This window comes from Grus americana, chromosome 3, assembly GCF_028858705.1.
Source record: "Grus americana isolate bGruAme1 chromosome 3, bGruAme1.mat, whole genome shotgun sequence".
NCBI lineage: Eukaryota > Metazoa > Chordata > Aves > Gruiformes > Gruidae > Grus > Grus americana.
The window spans coordinates 68,218,422-68,245,676 of record NC_072854.1 but is presented as its reverse complement, the minus strand read 5'-3'; the positions used below and the strand labels follow the sequence as shown (position 1 = coordinate 68,245,676).

General features: G+C 40.6%; 1 protein-coding gene across 8 annotated transcripts in view; it reads left to right on the top strand.

Annotated features, from left to right (window-relative positions):
• The window catches only part of ARID1B (AT-rich interaction domain 1B), a 336,150-nt gene that overhangs the window by 98,296 nt on the left and 210,599 nt on the right, over window positions 1-27,255 (top strand). For all 8 annotated transcript variants that reach the window (XM_054822466.1, XM_054822470.1, XM_054822463.1 and 5 more), the window contains exon 4: window positions 4,988-5,098. In XM_054822466.1, the coding sequence (XP_054678441.1) occupies window positions 4,988-5,098 (111 nt within the window). The remainder of the gene's footprint in view (window positions 1-4,987; window positions 5,099-27,255) is intronic.

Sequence of the window (27,255 nt, the reverse complement as noted above, 5' to 3'; positions counted from 1 at the left end):
TGGGTGGTCATGTTATCCCTCTGAAATTTGCTGCAGTAGAAGTGGATGAAGCCTGAATGATATTTCTCACCCAGCTCTTCTTTAAATGTGGTTTCCCCCAAACATTAATGTGTTCACTATGTTTTCATTTTCCGTTAAAAATAATTTAATAATTAGATCTTACCTTCTTTGGTAGAACTTATAACAAATGTGCATTTCATCTACATGGTTTCAAACATTATCGGCACTGTATTCATTCAGGTTTGCAGAGAACATGTAAATGTGGACAGACTTGCTTGTTTTAAACTAGGTCCAGCTCAAGAATGAAAGTATGACACTAATGAGCATTGCACATCAAAAGGGGAGAGGTTGTCTGTCTGTGGTCTGCTCCATAGTGGTCGCAGTGCAGTTGACTTGGGCTGCAGTTTGGTGGCTGGTGGAGCCGGGCTTGTGGCTGGCTGCTGCTGACAGAGGGAAGTTTCTTTCGTCTCCTCCCTCACCCAACCCTTCCCAAGGCCAGCTCTGCTCATGATAAAGCTGGGGGGAAGGGAGTTACTTTTCTGGCAAGTTTTAAGTTGCACCATTTCACAAAGTGGTCTGATAAAGACCACTAACACAAGCAAAGGGGTTGGAGGGGTGTCCAGCTGCAAGGGTTGTGGGAGGCAGGAACAAGGGGCCTTTGTCTTTCTTGTAGGCTGGTGCATTGGCTCACTTGGTTGCTTTAAACACTCTGTGTTAATGAAATCCTACAGCAGAATTAGGGACTTTAAAAGTTTGTAAGATTAATACAGTAACAGAGAATAAGGGAAGAAAATACCCTGTGTCCTCCCTTACTCCTCAGACTACACAAATCTTGAGCTCCATATACCACAATTTGCAGAGCAAGCTAAAAGTGTACGTGAACAGGAAGTAAATAGCTAGTCCTGGCTCTGTGGATCATAAGCAATTGGTTCTTATGGAGCACCTCTCCTATGAGGGCAGGCTGAGAGAGTTGGGATTGTTCAGCCTGGAGAAAAGAAGGCTCCAGGAAGACCTAATTGCGGCTTACCGGTACCTGAAGGGGCCTACAGGAACGATGGTGAGGGACTGTTTATCAGGGAGTGTAGTGACAGGACAAGGGGTAATGGCCTTAAGCTGAAGGAGGGTCGATTTAGATTAGATGTTAGAAAGAAATTCTTTACTGTGAGGGTGGTGAGGCACTGGAACAGGTTGCCCAGAGAAGTTGTGGATGCCCCATCCCTGGCAGTGTTGAAGGCCAGGTTGGATGGGGCTTTGGGCAACCTGGTCTAGTGGAGGGTGTCCCTGCCCATGGCAGGGGGGTTGGAACTAGATGATCTTTGAGGTCTCTTCCAATCCAAACCATTCTATGATTCTGTGATTACCCAAATATAATAATTGTATATGGATTGATTTCTGAACAGCTTACCAGGTTTTCAGGCTGTGTATATGTAGGCATAGTCCTTTTTTTTTGTCTACCTCTTTCACAGTATAAATGTTTTTTGAAAAGTCTAAAAAGTCTAAACTTCAGCTATTTTGAGTATATGTTTATGACTTGCTGATTATTTGTCCCTGTGCCTTTTCTAAAATCTGATGGGGGAAACCCTGCTTTTAGTTATTTTACAACTTTGTTGACAGTTTGTGTTATAACAGCTATGATATGATTGGGTTTGTGCCAAGTGGGGAAGTTCTGAGTGGAAACTTGTAGCCTTCTGTTTATAAAAGCCTGGATTTCTTACACACATGCTTTTCTATGGGAGGAAGGATTTTCTGTGATTCATAAAAAAATCATAAGCTCTGCTTTGAAAGCCGATGGCATTGATGGATGAAATATTGGGAGTCAAAAGGAAAAAAACCAGGGATGCCAGGAGAAGATTGAGCCCCAGTATCAATGGGGGACTTTTCAGCCATGACTGTAGCACAACACGTGGTAGCACATTCCTCTTCCCCTTATGTTCCCTTTGTTCAGTCCCCAATAAATCCATCCCTGGATGCTAGAGAGAAAAATGACCTTTCAAAACTGAAAGTGAGAATTGCCAGTTCCATGCATTTCTTCAGTAATGGACAATTTACCCTAATGCTTCTGTCCTTACTTCTTACTTATCTCTCAAAATCTGTTGTGTCTATTCTGGAATATGCTCTATGCTAACAAAATTTCCTAATGCAGAACTGAAGAAAGGCAGTAGGGATTTTTTTCTCCTCTGTTTTTCAGTGAAAATGATACTAAGCACTCTTTTAGTTATGAAGCCAACCTCTTAGTGAAATATGCTATTATTTAATAGTCATTATGTTTAGTATATAAATGGACTGTTTTTATTGGACAGTGCATATGTATAAACACATAAAATTATACACACAGCCCCATGCATATTTCATCTGGGAGATTCCCATGCCTGCAACTTACTGAAAGAAAACGGATTCTTTACTTCTCAAGAGCTGCTCTCCAAGTCTCCAGTGATCCAAGTATCTGAATGGCTTAATGGAGAATATAAGAAAAAGTATGTGAGCTCAGTCCCGTTTGGAGTGCACAGGTATACGCATCATAACAAACACTGATGTCTGCAGTATTTGTTTCCAAACCTCATCTAGAACTGAGCAAATGGATTTGATTTTTCCACAGTCAGAAAGGAAAGCACTATGAAAATGGTGTATTAAAAAAGACAAAGAGTGTCAGGTCTAGGGTTTCTAATGTACTCTCCAGTGTGTGGAAAGGCATTTCATAGATAGTCTTCAAATATGCAGGTAAAAGTAAACAAGCAGTATGTCTCATGAGAAAGCGTGCTGTCTCTTCCCTCTCCCGCTCTGGTCCCCCTGGAAATTTCAGTAGGAAGTGAGGTTAAAATCTTGCAAACGTGGCAAAAACCATGCTTGGTACTTTGTAAGTAATTAATGGCTCTTGCTTTTTCAAAATATAAACTATGTCTTGCTTCCCAGCAGAATCCTGTAGTGTCTGTTTGGAAAAAAGGAACAATTGTGTTTCTAAAATGACATCTCCTAAATTGAATATTCCATTTATCCTTTTTTCACCACTCTTGGTATTTTTGGGTGTTTTCTGTTGCTGTTCTTTTAACAAGTGGTTCTTATTTGGTATAATTTTTTTAAGAATTAGGAAGAAGAGAGTGGCCTGCTGAACTGGAAGTTGAAATCTAGGGTGGCTGGGTTTATTACAGATGCCTATGCGGTGACAGCCCCTAGCGTGCATGAGCGTGAGTGTGTGTGCGCGCGCGCGCTTTTAAATAAAAAGGAAAGCAGAGGTTTGCTCATTTGTTTGCCTATTGTGAAGCTGTCCTGCACCTTTCTACTCCTTTGTACTGGGGTGAAGGCTGCTGAATGGAGGCCTTGTGCCATTTGTTGATTTTAAACCTCACTGTTAATCCACAGGAACCTGCTGGTGTGCGCAGCAGGAGAGCTGTGTGACAAGTGGAAATCTGGGCGGGGGGGAGCGCGGGGGGTCACAGGGGATAATAATCATTCAGCCATCAGCCTTTGTCACCCTTAAGCCTAATTGTTACCCTCTGCTGGTAACCACATTGAAGTGCTGGCCTTTTAAGTGTTTCTTGATTTTACTTGGCACAGGCTTAGGGATAGGATCGTTTATTGCTGGGTTTACATCGTATCAGGTTTTCTGGGGTTTGTTTTATTAGCCCCGTTGAATTTTCTGCGTCACTTAAAATAATTCGGGAGAGTCCAAAGTGGTGGAAGGGGCTGAATGGAAACAGTACGGTTGTTAACAAATTTCCCTCTGTCAGGAGCTGGGCTAAAAACAGAGACAGAAAGCTTTCCTGCTCTGCAAGCCAGCTGCCTCGCCGAGCCTGTGCGTGAGCAGTAACTCTGCTGATAGGGACACTCGGCGGTCAGAACTGCCCTTTATAAGCGGCGGCGGCGGCAGCGAGGTGATGCTCGGGCTGCGGTGGGCTGGGGCGGAGGACAGCCTCCCCTGCCCCTTCGCACCAGGAGCCCCCGCGTCCGTTCAGGTACGTGTCGGAACTGAAGGTGTGAGGGTGGCTGAAGCAGATTGAACTGGTAATAAACTGGGGAGGGGGAGAGCAGAATTAAACCATTTAAGAACAACAAAGAAAAACCTTTATGGTGAGGTATCTTTTCTAGCAGCCGGGAACTGGTTCTTCAACTTTCCCTGCCAGCGACACATGCTGAAGTCGGTATTGCACGTTCTGTTGTTTTCCTTGAAGACGTTGTGTAGAAGCTGCTATAGTAGCTAAAATGAAGCCTGAATCTAAGGCTTTGCGATGGGCAAGTATCTATACGTGTAAAGTAAGCCTGTGTTGTGGGATGGGGGATGGCACGAGGGAGGTTGTTCCATTGCTCCCCCCACCCCTGTGTGCTGGGTGCTGTGTTCAGCCATTACCTAAGGCTGCTTGGGCTTGTACAGGGAGGAAAATCCCCAGGTTGCTGGTACAGGCTTTGGAGCTACTCTTGATTAAATACACTTTCCTTCTAACCCGTCAGACGCAACGTGCCTCCAGCAGATACAGCGACTGCGTTGTGTCCTACCACCTGACAGCCAGGGCATGAAAGTTGTGCCAGTAGTAGTGATGGTAAATCTGGGGTTGTTACAAGAGTCTGATTACACACTGTGATTACAGTCTTATTTTCAAGTTCCGTCTTTCACCTGGCTCAGTACTTCATCAAAACGCTTGAGAATACATCTCGGAGTAGGATGAATGTTTTGACTGCTTCATGCTTGCTACTGTTTTACAGTAAAATGAGGTCGTTTATTTAGGAGGTTTGGTTTGTGTGTTTCTCCATGTTCCAGTGGTACGATTCCCGGCTGCTTGTCGGCATGTCGCTCTGCTCCCTGGAGTTCTTTACGAACAGTACAGGTCATGGTGGTACCTGCGTGGGCTTCGTACTTCATCAAGAAGGTTTAACTAGTAAAAACTTCCGATCAAAAGACCCATCAGCACTCAGATGTATTTGCATCTTTCAGTGATTTGGATTTAATTGTAATTACTGAGTCAGGTTAATAATTCTGTTACAACTGTTGTTGCAGGACATGTCTCAGGAAGGCTATGGAACCAGATCTCAACCCCCTATGGCCCCAGGAAAGCCTAATCATGAAGACTTGAATCTAATCCAGCAAGAAAGACCATCAAGCTTACCAGTAAGAAACTAATGTTTGTTTCGATATTTTAAAATGAAAGTACTTTACATAGCATTTCATTGCATCTAGGATGAGCAGATGAGAAATACTGAAAGAAGAAATAATAAACGAGGTTGATCACGAACTGTTTTTAAAAGTATGATGAGAACATACAGCTTGTATATGAGTGGACTTCACTTTGGCTTGTTCTGGTTCAAAATAGCACTATTTACGCACATGCATGTTTTGTGCTTGTGCACAGGTGTATTTGTATAGAGAAAGTGGATTGATATTTTAGCTTTAGGAATTCCATATTTGCACAAAACAATCTGGTGAAGAAGAGGCTTTTTTCTGTGCCCTTTTCAAAAGGTTTTCAGTGGGTTCTGGTTTAGAATACTGCCGCCAGGAGTTATTTGCTCCAAACCCTGAGCGTCAGTAATGAGTCTGACATGCTAATTCTGCTACCGTCTATTACTACAGTAGCATAGAAGTGGGAATGATAGTGATACTTGGGCTAGTTGATCCTTTGGTTAGGAGATTATGTTGGACTAACATTTCTTAGTTTTTCTGAGCTCTGTGTGTTCTGCTGGGAGGGAAACAGCACAACTCAATATGCTTCACAAAGACATTGCAGCTACTTGCATTTTTGAAGGTGTTATTTCACTATAATGGAAAAAGTACTCCGTTGCCTTGTCTCTGTGTGTCCCTCGTGGTTTAGGGATTTTCTTGTTTGTTGGTAGTAAACTAGCATGAATTGAAACCAACTAGAATATGTTCAGCTTAAATAATGAAAACTTTTTATAAACTATGTGACTTCTGGCTTGGAATAATGTATCATAAACATAGAGGATATTTCCTGCAGTTCACTGGGCATGTATTCATTTGCAGTTAGCAGAGGGATCTCTCTGAAGAGTTTACTGTATCAAGACAACAAATGCATTTGTGAAATCTGGTAGTATGTTGTATATTTTACCTCTGGCACATTGGCACTATTGTCAATCCCTAAAAATAGGGCGATAAACATCTTCATAGCATTTTAAAGTTATATCTTTGGCACCTAGGAGAGTATATGTGCTGCAGATTCTTTACATGATGTTTGAGACATGCATGTCTCAGGAGAAGCTTTGGTAACTGGTGTGAGAAGAGATACCAATTTGCTTTGAACCTAGTATTAAACCTTTTTTAAAAAGACTAATTTCTCTGAATGAGTCCAAAAACGAATGCTGGCAGTTACCTTAAAAATAGAAGCGACTGTGGACGTTGAACTGTTTTGGCAACAACTACCTACTTTAAAAAGCAGTGATAGTAAAAGGGACTTTTACCACTCAGTTTTTCATGAACAGCGTTGTTTAGAGAGAAGTAAAGTTATTTATCAACTAATGTTCTACTAATTTGCCTGTGGTTTTTTTTCACAATTGTCCTACTTTTAATCCATGCTCTGTCCTACCTCCATCATCATGATATCCAAGCAGAGTACTGGGTATTATCTGTGTCCCTGAGTGTTTGATATATTTAGTAGCTCATTATTATTCTAGGTATGAGTAAGCTGGTAGTATTAACAATGAATGTTAACCATTTTGGCCACATAGCTTAAACTCTAAGTTGGTCCCAAATGCTGTTATTGAGACACTTCATTACTGAAAAGCTTTGCTACCTAACCAGAGAGCACTTCATATACTCAAAACCCTTGCTGTTTGGATATGGAGGGGAGTGGGAGGTATTATCATTTTGTAATTTGGTTTGGGGGTTTTGGTGAGGCTTTTTGTTTGGTTTTTTTTTTTTAAATTTTGTTTTTCAAATTTAAAACCAACTGCAATCCTTTGTATGTGGCAACAAGGCTTTTTTTTGTAGTGTGAGCAAACTCCTCATCATCTTACATCCAAGGAAAATGTCTTAGAAATTAGGAACAATCCATACATTCAAAGTATGGTGAACATAATAAATGCTTTAATATAACTCTGTTTGGGGTATGGGTGGCTTGATCATATGAACATAGTGGTTTTTCCCTGGAGCAAGAGAGTTCGGTATTCAGTTTTGAACTGCTTATGAAAACCCATGATCGCTATCCCTTGTTTAGTATTCCTAGTTGTAATGTCATTTTGGGATAGTAAATATGGCTTCTTAAGCTTGTGTTCAAGATAATGCTGTTCGTCAGGGTAATAGTCAATAGGTCATCTTTGTACGGTGAAGCTTGAAATGAGAGCAGTGGTGTTACGCTTCTAATAAAATTTGGTTATGTTTTGTTTCATGGTATTCTGGTATTTATACAATTTGCCTGTTATCTTTTTATTTCTTAAGGGCATTGTGTAAAATCACAGCGGCTACATAGCAAGCTTATACAAGTGTCTAAAAACAACAAAAGAGATGTAATACTAAATGGTGAATGGTATTCTCTGATGTGGCTTTGAAAAAAGTTTCCCTTTGTTGGATTTGAAGAGGAGCTGACCACTTTCTGCGGCACTGAGTGCTGGCTTGTGTCATCCTTTGGGGGAGTTTTTTCAGCAGGTTTGTGTCACAGTAAGCGCAGCTAAACAGCTCAATAGTTGTTCCGTTTCCTTCACACGTTGTATATAAAAGTCCTGGCATGAATGTTCCCATAAAGTTCAAAGCGGACAAATTTGTAATGTGGGTTTGTAACAAATGGCTACAAACAAAATATGGCTTTATTAGCTACTTCTAATGGCCTGTCAGATTCTATACAATGCTTGCTTTCCTTCTAACTGCTGTGATATCTGGAGGGTTTGACCTGTGGGTCTCTGACCATGTGGAGTCACTGAGAGCCCAAATGAAAAGTTGCACAGAATAGTGCTCTGAGCACTTTTGTTGGGGTCACAATTAGAAGGAAATCTCAAGCTTTTGAGAAAACATGGGAGTTAGGTACTCTGTGAAGGAAAGGAAGTCATAAACAGAAACTGTTGCCTGTTAGAGTGGAGGAATAAAGGGGGAGAGGCCTGAATGAAACTGGCCAGAGAACAGCTACTACGGAATATATTTATCAAGACTTAAGGCATAATAGCAAAATACACCTTTCTGCTATTGTGAGAAAGCTAGAGCAGACATACAGGAAAAAGCTTTCAAATGATATATCTGCAAATTTGTTGTTGCAGTAAAGAAGCTTGTGTCGGCAGTAGGCTCTGTGTGTCTATAAAGACTAATCCTTTATTTTGTGTCTAATGAGTAATTTTGTAAATGTTCACATTGGATTGTGTTGATGGAATGAAGAGCAGAAAACATAAACTAATTCTTTTTTTTTTTTTTTAATTGGCATGAGTATGAAAGGCACTTCGGATAGGCATTGGTGGTTTTGCTATTACTTTGTTTTGTTTTAATAAGGTCCTTTTTTGCCCAGTGTCAGGTGTGCTTGTTTGAGGTGTGAGGTCAAATGGCCTACCCAAGGTTGCCATGCTTTTGAAACACAGGTTTCTGCTATTTTTTTTTCTTGCAACCTACAGGTCAAGTTCTGTGGCTGCTTGAGCTGTTGTAAGCCAGGGCAGCTGCAGTCCTGCCATGTGCCCCACAGCATGCCGGTTGCGCCATCCCATCACCTCCACTGTCACCCCTGGGACTGGCCACTGGGTTTGACAAGGGGAACTGAACCAACTGAGAAATAATCACTGTTTATTTCTGGGTTAGTTTTTGACTGAATTGCTGTGTAATTGCGTGGGCATCAGTGGTACCTCAGAGGATGGGTATCGGTAGCTGTGATGGGAAAGGTGTCAGTGAGGACTGCAGCGGCTCTCATTTTTAGCCACCTCCTAGAAGACTGTATGATCATGCTGGAAGGGTTTAAGGTGGCAGGGAAGGTGGGCTTGTGGCAGCCCTCACCTCATTGGTGTGAACTGTAGGGAAATCGTGGCGTTAGTCTTAAAACTTCGTTCAGGTTCATCTTGTGTTTATTGGGGGTCATGCAGTGTTGAACGGGGAAGGTTGTATCTGGAGTTGAGGGAATCAGCGCTTTACTAGGTCACTCAGAATTCTAAGTTCATGGATTAATTCTATGACATCGCTTACTCATTGCGTCTTTTCATGGCGGCAGAGCAATTTCTATGGAAATGGAATGGAGGTAGAGTGCTGCGTGTATCTTGTGCGGTGCCGTGACCTGTTTGTGGTTCTACAGTATCTGTAGTTGTATGAACTTTAGTGTCAGGTAGGTGTCAAATAATACATACTGTTGCTTGGACAGATAATCTTTTTAAGATGCCAGTTGTCTTGTTTCGTTGTGCTTGGTATTGTGGAAAACAGTACATCAGCAATCCCTTCCTGATTTTATTAACTGCTTCACAGTTCTCTTTTACCTCATTTTAATGAGCCTCTAAAGGACGTTTCGAGTGCTGGACAGTCATTCCTTTGGTCAACACACCTTTTTCCTTGTAGAAGGAGGGTACTAAATTAGATTTCAGAGGACTTCTGTTGAGAACTAGTAGTGAACTAAACGCAAGACTAGATGTACTTGGCTCATGGTACAACATCATTTCAGATACATCTTAATAGGTGCAGGCCATAAGGAAAATATATGGGATGGTTTGGGAATCCACATTCCCTGTCTCACTTCTAGAATGTGAAGTAGCTTGGAAAGTCATCTTGAGCAACAGCACTCCCTGAACAAATGCCTTTAATGGCTGACGTCTTAATAGACCAGGAAAACAGCTTCCAGCGTTATTTGAGAAACTGTGGTTGAGTTAGTAGGAGATACCTCTTTTTTCCTCAGAGGTTAAACTATTGGGACGAGGAACTCTGGTGACATTTATACAGAACTTAGTCCAGTAAGCCCTAATCATGATCAGGGTTGTGGGCACTACCATGATGTAAATATTAATTACCACTGTAGCTCCTCTGGCAAGGAAAAATCAATACTACAGGAGAGGTAGTGCAGCAATCCTCTCTTTTTTTTGTAATCATTGTTGGATTCTTTGCAGGTAAGCAAATTAGAAAGCTTGATCTAAATTTAAGCGATATTTTTAAAATCCAGAATATTGCTTCCGATTGGGGAGGGGGGAATCTGTAAATGGATTCTTGGTAATTCATGGGAGGCAAATGCAGTTGACAGTTGATAGATGCGTGTATAGTACATGATAGCAATTCTGTCCTGTAGTTATTCGCTTCTAATCATTTCTCCATCGGAAAATAACTGTTTGGGAGTATGTTAAAACATGAACAAGAAGGAAATGTGAGTATGTAATACTTGTGAATTAAATTTTCCATCATTTTTACATCAAGTAGGATAAGACTGGTGTGCCTCTCTCCCACTTTCTTTTTTCTGCAATGTTGTAAAATAACTGAATGATCTTGTTTTCCTTTGTTTGGGTCAAGAAATTTTAGCTGAAAATTGTTACTCTGTGAAAGAAGATTATTGACTCAACAAGCCTTCAATTTTCAGTGAATAACACTCCCACCCTCTAGCTTCAGGAACATGTGGTGCATGCATTCTATTTTAAAGTACAGACTGTAATTTAAAACTGAGGCAGTTTGATGCCCCACTGAACTTTGTTTAAGCCCGGAATAAAAGGAAAAAAGCCTCAAGTTGCAAAGAAGTGACTAAGCTTTCTCAAAGGCTTTTCTTAGCCATTATACACAGAGTTAGAAAAAGTTGCTTTTTCTTCCAAGTCATTTTACTTCTAGATCAAGTGCAGTTGCTAGTTTGTTGGGGTTTTTTATTCTTCTCACCATTCCAAGTAATAAACCTGTAGCTAGAACAAGTCTTATACAAGACACATGTAGAGATATCGCGTGTATATATATTTCAGGGTGTTTCTGAGGTGCAAAACACACTTTGTTCTTGGTGCTGGTGCCCATACAGATTCTGTGAGTGGCCTGTTTGTGTCCAGGTGTCTGTCAGAATAGTGGGTCAAATCCAGTGCAAGCCACCGCAGCGCCACTAACGTCGGTGGTGATGTCAGCGCGGATAAACTTACACTTTGTGCGTGTCATCGAAAAATCTTAGCCCATTCCGTGTTCATGCATGTTTTACATTTGACTTCAATGGAGCCAGGACTTTGTTTAGGTGATCAAACTGATTCACTGTCCGAGAGTCAACTGGTACATTCAGTTTAAGTCCTGTTTTTGGGGAAAAGTACAATTAAAGTCGTGCAGAGCAGCCCTGGACATACCTTGTCCATGTAGGGTTAAACTGAAACATTGAAACCAAAGTTGTTGATTCTTGAATTAGGTATTCTTGATATTAAAATTTGTAATGTGAAGGCAAGCTCCTGTTGTTGTTTGTTTTGTGCTTCACAGGATTACTTGGTTTTGTTTGGTAGATTGATCATACTTATTTAAAAACCAGTAGTGTTCTTGAAATATAAAAACTAATTTCACTAAGTACTGTAAAAAAGATACTTGGCTATTCCATCATCTTTGCCATTTTCAAAATATTTTACCTTTACAATGTTTATAATATCTCTGTAATAACAAAATGACTAATTTAGGATGGAAGGAAATTTACAAATGCAGAAAGAAATATTTAGTCTGTTCTCTACATGAAACTTATGTGGGAAACCTGCTAAGGGGTTACAGATCCCAGTAGTGGTTAAGGTTGTTGCAAAAACTTGTGTTTAAATAGGCCAATGTTGTCATAAGTGGAATATTGAAGTATTAGTATCTTTTTTCCTGCAATGTCTTTTGAAGCGCTGAAGAGTTGCATCAATGTACTTTCCACCTCCAAATACCGGGACAGTATTGGTGTCGATTCAAGAATTAAAGAAACTAGATTTTATTTGGGTGGTTGAAGCATTCAAAGCATTCTTCCCCTTGCCTCCAGTTGTTCCCTCCCCCAGAGGCTGCTGCCCCCATAGCCGGGGCGACTGAGCTGCACTTCTAGTAGCCCCTGAACCACCAAAGCTTGCAGCTTGCAGTGGGAGGCAAGCTGAAAGCCCCCAAGGTTACTTTAATATGCAAGGCTGTAAACTGTAGCAGCATGGGCGCCTCTGCGTGCCTGGCTCAGATGTACCTGCTGCAGGGGCAGTAACTGCACTAGCTGTCCTGTTAATCTGCCTGAGTTTCCAAGTCAGTGCCTTTAGGTTCAGTATTTGGGAATCTAACTCTAAAATGTTAGGGGGTTTTTTGAGATTTAGGGATTAATTTTTATTTTTTGAACATTTTATAGAATGTGTGTACACACATATATATATAGTGTGTATAAAAGCATGCATGTCTTATCTGCTTGGTTATTTGTAAATTTTGAGTTGATAGCATACTATAAATTCCAAAGGTTAATATATTCACTGTGCATGTCTTTGTTCATGCCTGTGTGAACACTGGGATTACAATGCAGAAAGTAAGACAAAAGAGTATTACTCACTTGAATACCATTTCAGGAAGTACCTGAGACACTGTGGTTTTTTTCTTTCTTTTATTTTTACCACAAGTATTCCTGTAAGATAGGAATTTTTTTTCCCAGAATGACTCCTTTACTTGTGCTCACCAACCATTGTGAAGTGTGACCTCAGCTTCCTAACCTTGACTAAACACAGTAACTCATTCTGACCAGCAACACCTGAAGCCTAGCAGTAGATACCTTTTCTTTTTCTTCTCCCATCCATTCCTGTTTGCTGGGAATGTGTTAGCTTCTGGTGCTATTGTTGCAGCTTTCTTTTTTTTTTTTTTTTTTTTTTTAAAGTTACTAGTCTTTGATGTGAGGCTCACTTATGAGTGGCCTGGTCAACTTGCTGTTTCTGTGTAAGCAGATGTTTGTGCAGTCACGGTCAATAGTGTTAAGATTAGGCCAGGTTTCACAGTGCTTTATCTGATTGTTTATGGTGTATCCAGAATTGCTGGGGGTTTTTGGTACAATCATAGTGCACATGGGAAGTGTTTATAATGTCTTATTTGTTTTGTAGTACTACATTGGAATCCTCAATAAAGTCAGTCCTGTAGCATGTGAGACTATACACGTTTTGCTTTATTTTTTTGAAATTTGAAACAGGTTTTTAAATTTCTCTCAAATGTATTTTCCTGAAACCTAATGTCTTCTAATGCTGAAGCCTCTGAAACCTTCCTTCCTTTGCTGGAGCCATACACCCTAGATCCACTACGAAGTCTTCCCCTTGAAGACAGCAATTCATGGTGGCTTTTCATAGAATCTGTGCTATATTATGCTGTATGTGGGAAGTGTTTCTGAAGTGTGTTACATGTAAATAGGCTTCCATTATCAATTTACCTTTAAAGTATATATGCACACACTAAATGAGAGGGGTTTCTGCATTTGTCTCTGGAAGGCACTACGCTTAAACTCACTGCATCAGTTTTCTTTAACATCATGCAGATTATTCTGTGCCATTTCCCACACAATTCCAAACACACTTCTGCTCCCACAGGACTTTATAAAGAGGGTCCTGTTTGAATTGGCAATGTAATTTTGGGGGGTGAAGCATCATAGTGTGTTGAACTTAAGATAGAAAAGCTGATAACATCAGCAGAAGGCTACTTTCAGTTCCCAGTGTTTAGGCTTTTGATCTTTTTCCTTCCATGCAAACAATTGCAGATGACCTTTTTAATCATCTCAACCTGTGAAATGAGACTTATTGTGTTAAATTAGAATTAGGACCTGAATTTTGAGGCACATTTGAATAATTGCATTAGTATAGGAAAACATGCCATTCTGGATCATTTATTTCACATCATAGTTAAGTGGCATGAATTGATAACTGAATGTGTGGGGTTGGGTTTGTTTGTTGGTTTGTTGGGGGTTTTTTTTTCCCTTCAAGGTAGAAATTCACTTAATAGTTTATCTTCCACCATACTATTGAAGTTATCATTTGGGGAAGTAACATAGAGATAAGCATACATGAGAGTTCGTATTTATACGTTTGCATGTAGCAATACATTATGCATCAGTAAGCTTTGGTAAGGTTTGCTGAATACACAGCAGTGGACCTAGTTAAGAGAACAAAGCTTGTTTCATGCCATCGCATAAGGTGTATGCTCACATGTACATTTATAGTATCATAGATGATTAATTTTGCCAATGCATTTTGCACAAAAGGTAATGAAATAGATCTAAAACATTATTATTTTTGTTTCTTAAACTGCAAACTATACAATGGCCAGTGCTTGTTTTTTAAAAGTATGGAAATAAAGGAGCTGGAAGTGGTCTGAGATTTTTAGAGTCGTTAAAATAACTTAGAAGGTAGGTAGATAAAATGGCGTATGAATTAAGTACAGACGTTGGCCCTAGTGAACTAATTCATTATGGCATTGGATATAACTTAATGCAAACTGTTATCTTTTGACTTTAGACTTATATAGTGAACTGAAAGCCTTACCAGTTTTTCGTATGATACTGCAGTGGAGATGGAAGAAAAACTCCAGATTATCTCTTTCCTTTATTTAATTTACAGACCATGTCAAGATTTTAATAATGGGGCTTAATGAAAGCTTTGTATAAAGCTAATTTTTTCCATCTTGTTTATTTTATTATTAGATGCCTACATGAAAGTAGGAAAAAAGTAAAGTTTTCAGTGTTATTTTCTTCAGTATTTATTGAAACAAGGCTGCAAAATTTTAGAATCTGTGTTTGGGTGGTTTGGGGTTTTTTTATTAATAAGTAGCACCTCATAGTTGTGGCTTCATTTGGATTATCTCATCCATTTTCTCTCCATCTTCATGCCTTTCCTTTGTTTTGCTTGTGCCTTTAAAGATGACTTAGGAAGACTGTATATAAACACCACTGCTGTTTTTAAATGACTGCTGATTCTTCCTGCATGGCTCGTTAGACATTTTGCCCCGTTGGAAATCATAGAAACAGTCTTTTTGTTCCTATTCTGAGGTATGACGAAGTACAGGAATTTTTTAGGCTCTGGAAGTCTTCGGCTGCTTCTGGCCAGAGGGTTATTCCGGTGCTTAGACTGCAGCTCGGCATGAGAGGGGCCATTCGGGCTACCTACAGAGTTGTCTTTCTCCTCTGCAGAAAAACAGAGGTCAGATATTAGATCCTATGAAACACTGAGAAATGTACCCATGCACATACCCACATATAAACATTTCAGCTCTTTAATTTTTGCTGGTTAGAACTTGTGATTTCTAGTGCCTGCTCTTTAATGCCTATATTCACAGTAGTACAGGTCAGATGGAAGTCAATCCTGTAAATCCTTTACCTTATTTTTGCCGGAAAAACAAACTTTTCCCTCCTGTGTAATAATTTTGATCACCTCCATTTCCATGGAGATGTGATCAGAGGGCTATAGTCAGCTAGCCACACAGGCTAAGAACTATCTTTTGTCACTGACAGAGTGCAGTGAAACTACAGATTTAAAGAGTAATTAAAGGACCTACAGTCTGACACTTTTCTTCCCCCCACCACCCGCATACATGAAAAATGTAACTTGGAAATAAAACGTGATCAGCTATGCAAAGGATTTTTTAAAAAAATGTTTATTTAAAAGAAAAAACAAACAACAAAACCCCTTCTTCTTTAGTATGTAACTTTTAAAATTATTACTTCTCCAGCCATCTAAGACATTCTGTATATCCTTTTATGCATATCTGAATTTCCCACAGATTCCCAATTCCAGTGTGCTTAGTTTAGATGACATGGACTCAGTTTTGTACAAAGCTGAATTTTGTAGCCCACAACTCCTGCATTCATGATTAAACAAGTGCAGACTGGGCAGCTAATGCTCCTCCAAGGTCGGTCTGGGGTTATTGGTTCAGGATCATGCACAGGATCCAGCTAGTGAGCAGTACGTACGTGCCAGTGACAAAACCTAACAGCAAGTCCTAGCCCGAGCGTGTGCACGGGTCGTGTGTTCATGTTTGCTGGCCTTTGGGTATGTTTTGTACTGCCGTATTTTGGGTTTAGGTCTCTGAACACCGCTGGGCTCTGTCAGGTGGGAAGGTGCCTTTCTGGTAAGGATACGAAGGCTCATGGTACTTCATGACCTGGTGAGAAGGAAGCAAAGTGTCTCAATTTCTGCAGAACGTGGTTAGTTTTCCTTCAGACTGGGTAATAACCAAGTTATGGCTGTAATGCCATTTATATTATATATATGTATATGTTAACATAAAAAATATACTTCAAGATGTTGAGTAGTTTGAGGATCTGTCTTTTCTACAGCTCCTGTTTCCTCTCTAAGGGGTTTGCAGGGTAACCCAACTTTAGTAAACTGAAAGGGAGTATATTACTTGTATCTTGGTTTCCGCACATGGCTGTGATGCTGTGGGGAACATGGCACCTAGGAGAACTGTGCTCCCTCTCAACAACTTGGTGAAGCAGATTTAGAAACCAAAATGCATCTGAGCTTGAATTCATGGCTTCCCGGGCAGCACACCATACTACTGCTAGACTACAAGGCCCTCTCTATAGGTTGATTTCTATGTGGATATTTTTGTCACGCTTAATAAGAGCATATTGATGAGACAACAGTGTATAAGCTAAGTTATCGGCTGTTTTTTCTGTGCTACTATTACTCTTTATTGCCAGCATCCACATAGTGGCAGAACTTGAAAGTGAGCTTTCTCCTTCCCTGTGAGGGTTTTCTCCACTGAACCAATCTTGCAATTACCTCTACTCTTTTCATGTAGGACAAAAAAGTGAAAACGGCTTTTGTTGTTGTTGGAACCATGCAATAAAATCAAAAGCGTGTTGATGTAGCAAGCTCGGGTTCTTCCTCCTCCTGGCCGGGCGAAGGGACTCGGCCTTGTCGGCCGCCCGCTCCCCGCTCGGAGCGGCGCTTGGCAGCGGTAGGAGCTCTACGGGGCGGCTTAGACAGGCCCCGGGAACGATCATCCTGCTCCGCAGCCCCGCGGACCTGACGGAGGGGGAGGGCGGTGGGCGCCGTTCCCGCTGTTGCCGGGCACGAAGCGAAGGCGGGCGGGCAGGGCCCCGCGCTCGGCGCCTTCCCTCAGGCCGGGGGTGGGGGCCTCCCCGGGGGCCAGGCGGGCGGCGGTTCAGGCCGCCTCGAAAACGTCCTGGGCATTTTTATAATTGATCATCAGCTGACACCGCCCGGGCAGAAAGCTCTCACCGCTCCCTCTGGCTGCTGGAAGTCTGAAATTACATCTTTGTCTTTGAAGTCGGGCGCACTGTTAGCGTCGCTATGGCGACGGGGCGGGTAATGGCCTCCGCCGAGCGGAGGCTGGTATTTAGCGCTGAGCGCGGCCCTGCACAAGGCCTTGCTCTCCAGAGCGGTTACTGAACTGTCCCCTGTTAGAAAATGTTTAAAAATTGCGTTTTTACATGGCCTTACCAGATTAATAGTCATGGTTTATTTCGTTTTAACTGCAAGGATAAAAGCATTATTCCATTAAATGGGTAGCTTTTTTCCCCCCTCCTTTGGTTTATGCATTATTAACACAAGCTTTCCTGTTTTGCTTGTAACATTTTATAGGCTCTTTCAAACATGTAGTCAGATTTGCTCTGTTGCTCTTTTATTTTTCAGGACTTAACCCTTTCTCTCCTCGATCGTGTCTTCAAAAACTTGGGAGGCAAGCCTCCAGCAGTTCTGGCTACTCCTATTTAACGTGTTTAAAAACAGAAAAAGGCTTTTTTTTTTGTTTTGCCTTTTTAATACTTTTTTTTTTTAAAGATTTTTTTTTTTAAGCATTCTACAAGCCGATTGCAGATGGGTCTGTTCAAGTCATTTAATCGAAGCAGATGCTGAAGTCAGCGCACGTGAGCCTTGATAGGGTTGTGAAGGGTTCGAGTTGAAGTATTTTGGTCTTGCCTTTTAATTTGTGTGCCCATCTTCTCTTCTGCCGTTAGTGTTGTCACCTCACTCTGTACATGTAGCATTTTGTTGGCAGCCTTCAAAAGAGACGCACCTTGTGGTTGAAGGACAGGGGACCAAAAAATTGAGAACAATCCTGGGGGCACAGTATTTACCCCCACAGCCTTCCTCTTTAACACGGAGCTGGTGAAATACATCTAGACAAGTAGAAGTATTGTTATAAACACAAGCTGCAGGCTTTGGTTCACTTTTCCAGTGCTCTAAAATATAGCTTTCATGTTAGTCTCTAGTAGGAGGCATATATCCAAGTGCAGTCAAGTGCTGTGGATACAGGGATTCAGTCATCCCTGCCGGCACAAATGGTGTCTCTATTTAAAAACTTGGAGGCTAACAAGCAAACCTGGAATTCATAATTCCCTCTAACCTCTCCCCCCCCCCCCCCCCCCCCCCCCAAAAAAAAAAAAGACAAAACACAAAAGAAACTATGAATTTGTTGTTATGGGGTGCTTACTGGCACCTCACTTTTTCCGTTTGTCTCTCAGATCCTGCTCTCCTAAACACTTCTAAGGACATCTCAGGAAAAGGCAAACGTTCCTCAAATTTTGTCCTTATTTTATTGATTTCATGTAGCAATGTTGAAGTAACTGGTACCTCTTGTGGGATGGACTTTCACCTTCTGGGCAGTGGACAGAAACTTCGGAGATTTATTTCACCTATCCAGCTGGGCTGTAGACCACGCTCAAGTCTCTAAGCAGGGAGGTTGTGTGTGCAGGGCTCCTGCGCTCCCCCCACGTGTCCATCTTCAGCGCTTGGTGTCTCAAAGCTCTGCATTTGCTCCTGCATGCAACTGTTCACCCGTTCGACCCCCACAGATGCCTTTGGTAAAGAGCACTGCTTTTAAAACTCTAAAACTACCTCAGGGAGGCCCTGGGGTAGATGAAAGATGGATAGTCAACCCAACTCCCTAACCACCTGAGACTAGCACGAAGCCCATCTCTACTCTTGGCCAACAGCAGCTGCAGTCTGTGTTGCAGCCCAGCCTGGAGTTAGTGTGTTGTAGTGTTGGTGAATGTGGCAATAATATACTTTTAAAAAGTTTTTATATATGTATATGCTTTTTAAAATTATGTTTAAATATTTAAAAAAAAAAAAAAGGCAGTTCTGGCAAATCTGCTCCAAGTGTGGATACATTATTGTACAGCTGTGTATATTAAATAGGCTGGACTAGAGGTTTACTCTTATCTCCTGCTTCTGTGGGTATGAATTTCATCCTTTGAGTTGTATTCCCCTTAAATCTGCAAATTCTGGGAAAATTAGACAAAATGGTTTACAATCAATTAATAAGAAATTACTAATAATTGCTTATAAAACAGACTTATCTTTATCTGCACAGAGCTTTTTAAAGTTGCTGCTTAATCTTTTTTCTTTTTTAATCACTAAATAAACATGTCTCAGCAGTCACTGCATGTGAAACTAAAACCTGGACGTGGACAAAAAGCAAACACACTACGCTAATTTTCATTAGCATATCCTATCTGCTAGAACATTTATTTTTTCATCTCCTTGTAAATTGATTTTTCACGTGCTTGTGACTGATATTTGAACTGTCTGTTTGTAGTAACTGACTTATGTAAAAGCCAGGTCCTGGATCTCCCAACATGAATATATTATGGAGGTGACCTGGTGGGTCCATAGTTAAGGTTGCAGAGTTTTCACTTAAAACGATGTTTAAATCCCTTAATTAAACATTAAAACTCTCACGAATTCTCAAACAGGGACTGTTTCAATAAAGAGGATAAACTTTATTTAGGTACTCAATGTTCTTTGTAGCACTGTATTTGCAGAATTCAGAATAACTTAAAATTATTCCTTCCTCAGGTTTTTCCGAAGTTCCTAGTATTTTCACTTTCTCTGTTCTTTTTAAAAATATTTTGGCTAAGTCTTTCATTGCTGTATATTGTCATATCTCTGCTGACGTCATAAAACTATGACAATTTGCATAAAATAATTTAACTAAAACCAGTTCAGCTTTAATTATAATAATGCATGATACAGAAGAACATATAGAAGATACAAGAAAGCTCTGTATGTTATATTTGGTTTTGCCATAGGAGTCAAACAGTACATTGGTTATTTGTAGCTGTTACTAGTCTTTGACACCAATGATTTGGAATGAGAAGACAAGACTAGAGAGCCTATTTAAAAGAGAAATACCACATTTCCAAATCAGTCATTGAACAACAGCTACAGTAGTCCCAAATGGGTGTAAACTTCCCTCTACTTTTTCCTCATTTCCTTATTCCTCGAGGACCCAGTTCAAACTTTGAAATCAGTCTTTTCACTGATTTCAATGAGCTTTGGATTGGGCCAATTAATTCTTATGTTCATTCTACCCAGTTGTCACTCTGTTCCTCCATATTAACGGCTGTTTTGAGTCTTTTTCTTTGGACAGGGTTGGTAAACCTGTTGTATACAGCTGTGTATGGTTGTACCTGAAGTGACCAGGAAATACAGCTCTCCTTGGTGATGTCTGCAGCCTTCTGCTGAGCTATAATCACGTTCTTCATCACAGGTGAAGCCTTGCTGAAAACAATCTATTTGCAAACCATACATAAATGAAGAAAAATTCCTTTAGAAACCAGTGTAACATGTATAAGTAGTATCTGTATTCAGACTCCTTAGCCCCCAGCTATTCCTCTAACTAGCTGGAAATAGAGACAAAATGGAGAAACCCCCCCACCACCCCTCATTAGCTTATGGTCTATGGAAAGTTTTTTGTTTAAGTCTTTTAGGTCAGGATCTGTGTTTTCCTATCGTTTTCAGCTGACTGCCACTGGGGTCATGTATGCTTATTAGTTCAGGTCTCCTGTCCATTGAAACACGGCAGCTAGTACTTTTTAATTATTTTTTGGGAAAAAAAAAAAATCTTGTCCTGTTGTCAGCAGCTAGGGTCTACAAAAATACTTAATATGTGAAAGCAGTGTTTCAGAGTGTGACAGTTCTTGAATTTTGGAAAACACAAATACTATATCTTGAGATTGCATACCAATACCATAAAGATTCACAATTGCTTATTAATTTGAAGAATTGTTTATTGCTATAGGCATTGGATGAAGAGCAAAATTCACAGAAAGTTCTTATTGTCTCCAACATATGAGTAGGTGCTTAGGCTCTTCCAGAGCCTGGATTGAAATAGTGGAAATGAAAAGGCTTGTTGCATTTGCACACTGCAAGGTTCATGTGGAAAGGCATGTGAACAGAAGCTGCTGGGCCTGAAATGTTCATTTGTTGGTGATGTTCTTGCATTTTACTGACTCTACTGTGCGTGTACTTGAGCAGTCTGAAACAAAGCAGAGTGGGGAGGAATACATGAGAGCAGCTAGTGGTGAAATAATGTGGTGAGTTTAATTTCTATGGGTTGGAATCTTTGACAATAGTACCATATCAGTGGTATTTTTACAATTTTTTGGACTTGCTAACCTGTGCAAATTCTCATTCTTTTTTTGGGGGGGTGGGGTGGGGGTGGGGGAGGGGAGGGAATGTTAAAAAAAACAGATCCAAGCATAGTATACATTGTGACAGCAAGGGGTTAAAGAGATGTAATTATGCATTCTTCAGTAAGTGTTCTGCAGTCAGCAGTATGGCAAGGATTTTATAGAAACTAAAAAAGAAAAGAGGGAGAATATGGGGAGAAGGTCAGATCCAAGGATTCTCCTAGGGTTTTCTCATGTTTGCTTTTCCTTTGTGGCTTATTGTACTCTCTCCTGGTAGAAACAGAAGAAAGCATTATGGACTGTTGATTCCTCCTACTGATAATGTACACTTGATCCATTTGCTTTATGGTAGAAGTAGAGGTGTATTTATGGATTTAGTTTTTGAAGGGGTTTTGAGCCATCCCAGTGCTTGTCATAGTCCTTGTATATTCCCCAGCTCTTAGTTATTGCAAGGAGTGCGTTGCAGCCCTGTGAACACTCAGCATTTCAACAAACACTATTTCTCAGCTGTGCTTCTTGAATTTCAAGCAGATCCATCTACTGGAAATAGTTTGTTGTGTACCTTTTCGGGTGATTTGGATGGATGAATGGAAGTTCTTGCACAGTCAGTATTTCAGGCTGACCTGACTGGCAAAGGTAAGCTTTCATCACTGCTGACTAAGCCTTTGAGGGACCAAGGGGAAAAAGTGGAATTTTTTTTCTTTTTCTCCTACCATACATAATAATCATGTTGTTCTTCACAGGGTGGATTGGGAGGTTGTGGAGTGTTTTGGGTCAGTTTCAGTAACAAAGCAGAGCATGTAAAATGGGCAGGGTATTTGGGATGTGGGCTACCCCCTTACTTACACACTGTGAGTTAGCCTGAGGTCTGACTTGCTGAGTCACTCAGTGCACCAGATCCTTCTTTTTTATTGAACTAATTTAATTTGCAGTTGGATTTCAACATAACAGCAGAGCATTTCTGGGAGATATTTGTGTGTTTGGTAATATGGTAATCTGTGAAAGCGTGTGTGTGTCCTGTCCCCCCCATTTTTCTTTCACATGGTACAATTTTCATTTTTTCCCTGGGTACTTTCCCAGGAAAGTTTAATTATGTGGAAAGAACTGCATACAATTAAATGAATGGGATTTCTCCCTTCATCATTCCCTGAAAAAGAAACCGCCCATGCACGCACCCCCAAACCAGCTCTTCTTTTGGGATAAAGATCCTTAGCCTTGCCACTGACCTTATGGGAACAGGCTCTTGTGATCCCCGCAGGGAGAGGGGAGGGAGAGTTTGTCAGTTTACGTACTGGTGCGGAGTTCCTTGCAATAAGAACCCATATGTTAAGTTAGTTAATTTCACAGGTCTTCTGAAATGTAGCATTAGGGAACAGTCTACCTGTAAGCACAACTGAAATTTTTCCTCCCACCCTTCTTAAATGCCAGTTTAAAGCTATTGATTTCCTTCTTCTAGGAAATTAAAAGTTAACTCCAGTCATGCTTCTCCTTTCTTTTTCTTTCAACCTTTTTTTTTTTTTTTTTTTTTTTTTTTGGGTCCCTGTGTCTTTATCATTTTAACTCTGCAAAATTCTGAAAGGATTGCTGTGAGGAGGAACGATAGTCTGATAAGTGTATTTCCTAAAGCTTTTGGCCTTTCAAGGTTTCTCTTACGGTAAGGTTGAACTGTGCCGACGACTTGGATTGAGACGACAGGGGAGTAGTGTGCAATACTTTCTGCTTCCGATAGCTCTTTGTTGATCTAAGAGAGAGCACTTAGAGAGTGGTAGGTCATTTATGTGATTATGAAGAGCACTTGGTTCTCTCTTATTCAAGATGGAAAAATAATAGTTTTTGAATAAGAGGTCGCTGTCAAGATGACATTGAATGTGACTTCTCTTCCCTCTTCATTCCCTCCCCCACTAGAAGAAAAGCAGCACTGGAACTACTCAGGATAGGGCTGGGTTTTTCCAACTCCATGTGACACTCTCTTTTCTTCTGTTCTTTGTTCATTTTATTCCTCGCCATTTCCTCTGTGTGTAATGTTTATACTTCTTGATGGTGTCTGGATATTTATGGTATCTAGAAATTTAAAAATAAGTGTAATACAAGTAAGGTTCTATGTGTTGTTTTAAGTCTTGTTTTTTCACTTCGCAGAATTAAGCTGCGAATGTGTGATGTGGTATCTGCTTGGGTGACAGATGTCCATTCCTGAATGATGCTGTGTTCCCTTTGTGCTTTATTTATGGAGTGATTCGTTTCTAAAATAATCTCTTAATCTTTTCCAAACTACATTTCTGTATGTGCTCTTTTTACATATGCCATCATTTAGGGTAATGGACTAAAAACTGAAATCACTCCTAAATGCTTTGTTTCTAAAGCTAATAATAGTGATATAACACTGTCATTTTCGGTTTGATGTGTCCTTTCAGAACTAGGTTAAGTGTGTAGTTTGGTTTTGCTCTGGTGGTTTTTTGGTGTGTTTGTTTCCTGTAGCACTGCCATAATGAAATTGTATTTTAATTTCATTCACTTATCAAATGAAAAGACAACACTAATTTGTCCTTTTTTATGTTTGGTTTGCTTTTATACCTTAGAAAAGGAGCCGTATCCCCACATTAGGATGCGATTGCTCAGCGTACAGAACATAATAACATATTTTATGAAAATAATTAACAGTTACTCTAGGGTTAATTTACTTATACCAGCGCTGAACATCAGTAAACACTCTAGTTCATCACAAATTTCCTTTTAGTAAGCTTCACCAAACGTGGTTTCAGCTTGAGGAAGGACCAGTCAGTGGAATATGTATAATTCCTTACAGCAGGGAAGGCCTTTTTAGATTTTCTTATTTGCAGTCTAAAATTAAGCCTGTATAAAGTGTGTTGAGATTTTCAGGTGTTTGCCTGTTGACACATTGAAAAGAACTCAGCTGGAATTTTAAAATTCTGATTTTTGGAAGACTGAAACTGTTTTGGAGCTGGTTTGGGGAAAAACAGCACTGGAATATTTTGTTTTCTTTCTGAACTCCTTTTTTACTTTTTTTTTTTTAATGTGGGTATTAGAAATGAACAGTAATTCTGATTAAGACACCTCAAAGTTAAATAGGAAGTGCTGAGAACTTGCATGATTTATTGGTCAACCATCCAAAAATCCCAGAAAATTCTGTGCAAGCCTGAAAAAGCATAGTGATGCCATTGATCTTCGATTACCAGACTGTGGAAACTTCTGAAAGTTGAACTTGGCTTCTTATAGACAGTAGTCTCGCTTAACTTTAGTCTCAGATTTAGAATTTTTTGGACAGTAGTACTCCATGTTTTTCTTATTATATATGAAAGCTCAGGATCAGTCCTGAGTGCAGATGATGAGTATTGAGCAATCACAACTGAAAAAGAGCTGTAGTGCTGGCTCTATCAACCGAACTCTTCCCAAGGGCACTTGCTGTGCTGCAGCCCTTGAAGCCCGCAGTTTTTCTGGAAATCTGCTCGGTTCCTCTTAGGACCTTACTTTACAGAAACTTGGTCTTGCTCCTTCAGTGGCTCCTTGAGCTGTTTGATGCTGGGGTGGGACTGTATTAATGTTCAGTTCGTACCAGGAGCGGACTTTGAAGCCACTCTCACGGTTGAGCCCCATTACCATACTTTGATTCACGTTACCCAGCAGACAGGGAGCAAGCTGGATTCCTTTCGGATGAAACAAAGCTGAAAAATGTGCCTCAGGAGCCTGCCTAATGCACTCCAGCTGCTAGTAGGTACTCAGTCCCCAGGCTAGCCTGAAGGACAGCTGTCTCCGACCTGACAGGGGTACGGCATGGGTGTTGGGTGCTCAGCACCAAGCTCTCCTGCCCGCGCGGGCTCCTGCAGAGCCTTCCCTTTCAATGTGAGATGCTGCTGGGCCGCATCTGGATGTTTTACATAAGGTCTGGATCCAAAGTCTTTTGAAGTCTTTGAATGACTTCCATTGACTTTAATAGGCTTTGTGGCAGGCCCTAATGATTTGGTTGTGATCTGAAAAGGGATGTTCAGAGATTTTTTTATAATGAGAAAATGTTACCTTTTAAAGAACCGAGTTCAAATAGTCTGATCAGTTCTCAAGTGGAAGTGAGCTTCTTGCTATCTCCTGGAATCCTTTTGTTCCTGTCAAAAAAAATGTCAGAAAATTAGTACTCGTTGCTCAAGTAAGGTCCAGGGTTGAAATTAGCAGAGGAGTTTTGGGTCATGGATTGAACTGCACTGACAAGCAGTGGAGAGATTTGCACAGTGCAACTGTCTGCTCCTCTCACAATTGTGTAGTAAGCCCCTCATTCTCATCAACGGTTGCTTTGCTCACAGTTTTGAAGTAAAAAGGCAGGAGAGAGGAAGGAAAAAATCAACTTAATGTTCATTCATACTAATATTGTTCTGAGTGATGCAATCGGTCTAAAACCAGCGATAATTAAAAAAATCTCAAGTTTGTTTTTAAAGGCAAGGATGGAATAGAAGGCATTTCACTGTCCTACTAATTGAATAAGAAAACTACCGATTCTTTCCATTTCCCTCTGTATCACATGTTCCTCTCAATTTCTTCTCTCTTCCAGAAAAGTTTCTCAAATTATTTTTTTTGAGTGCAATTCTTTTTTTTTACTCATGTAAGGTGGTGTTTGATCAGTATCCATAAAAGCTTTCCTTTTCCTGCTTCCTCTCAATCCTTTCATGTGAGGTAGGAAATCAACTTAGTGCTTTAGCAAATTAATGTGGACAGCTTGGATCTGTTGAACTTCTGCTTCTTTATTTACTGTATTATTTTGTTTACTTAGTCTTCATCTTCCCTAAATTACAAAAATCTGTACTCTTTTTTTTCTTTCCAAAACAGGTGTATGCTATAATAATGATGTTTAAACAATCTAGGAACAAAGTGTAGCTCCATTTCATTGTTGGACATGGGGATCTAGTAGAACGTGCATTTACAATTATATGTAATTGTGTGTGTCTTCCTGTAATGGTTTGTCTTAATATTTTTATTTGTACATGTGCATGGAAGAGTTCCTCTGAATTTGCGCTGGGACTGATTTATCACAGTTATCCTTGTTTTACATCTGTGTAATTAGTTTGAAATCATTGAACTTACGCTGATACAGAATTGCAGTAGTGGTGAATTAGGGTTGTGCTTTTGATGGTGCTTTTTATTCCAGTTGAAATACTCTACTGATCCAGGTGAGAATGAAATGTTGTACTAAGCTGTGAGATGTTTCACTGATTGGGTTCATGCTGCTTATTTATCAGCGCTTCCGTTCTTAGGAGCTCTGTTTAATGCAGTTATTTCTGTGTGCCTTGGAAATGCAAAGGGAGAAAAGTTAAAATAAAAGTTCTTCAGTTTTCTAATATTTACACACCAGCTGTAGCCAAACAAAGTGGTCCTGAGGGTCTCACACTGTATTTTGGTAAAGGCTTTATTCTGTCCTTCATCTTCGAGTGCATTAGTTTTAATAAAAGAAAAAAACCCAGAGACCTTCTGTACATTCTTCTCATTTTTCCTATCTGCTTTGAAGCAATGAATTAGCTTGTTAAAAGGAAAGCAAAGGCTGGTGTTACCAGAAGGTGGTTTGTGTTATCAGAAGGTGGAGGGTGCTGGTGGCCTTCAGAATAAATAAATAAAATGCACGAACAAGACACGCCTGCAGTTGTGTCTCCATCAGCCGTTTGCAATCCCCATGTTCTCATCTCTGAAATCCAGACCTTGGAAGCGATGGACGGAGGCTGGCTGATAGTCCTTGAATAAGCCAGCCCCGCGTACCATCCTTTTGTTTCATTTTCAAAAACCCCTCTATCGGAGGGAAGCAGTCACAGAGCCTGCATGCTGTCATGCAGATCTGGAGGATGTGGTTTGATGCCGGGGCCTGGTGTTGCCATGGTCTCGGCTGCATGGCACTCATCCCGGGACCTCTGGCTTCCCTGCCCGGGAGTCGTCGGGGCGCTCCCGGCCTGACACTGGGAGCCTGTGCGGCTGGAAGGGGTGCTGCGCCACCACTGAAATCAGCCTTTGCCCCCCTTCCCTTCGTGATTAG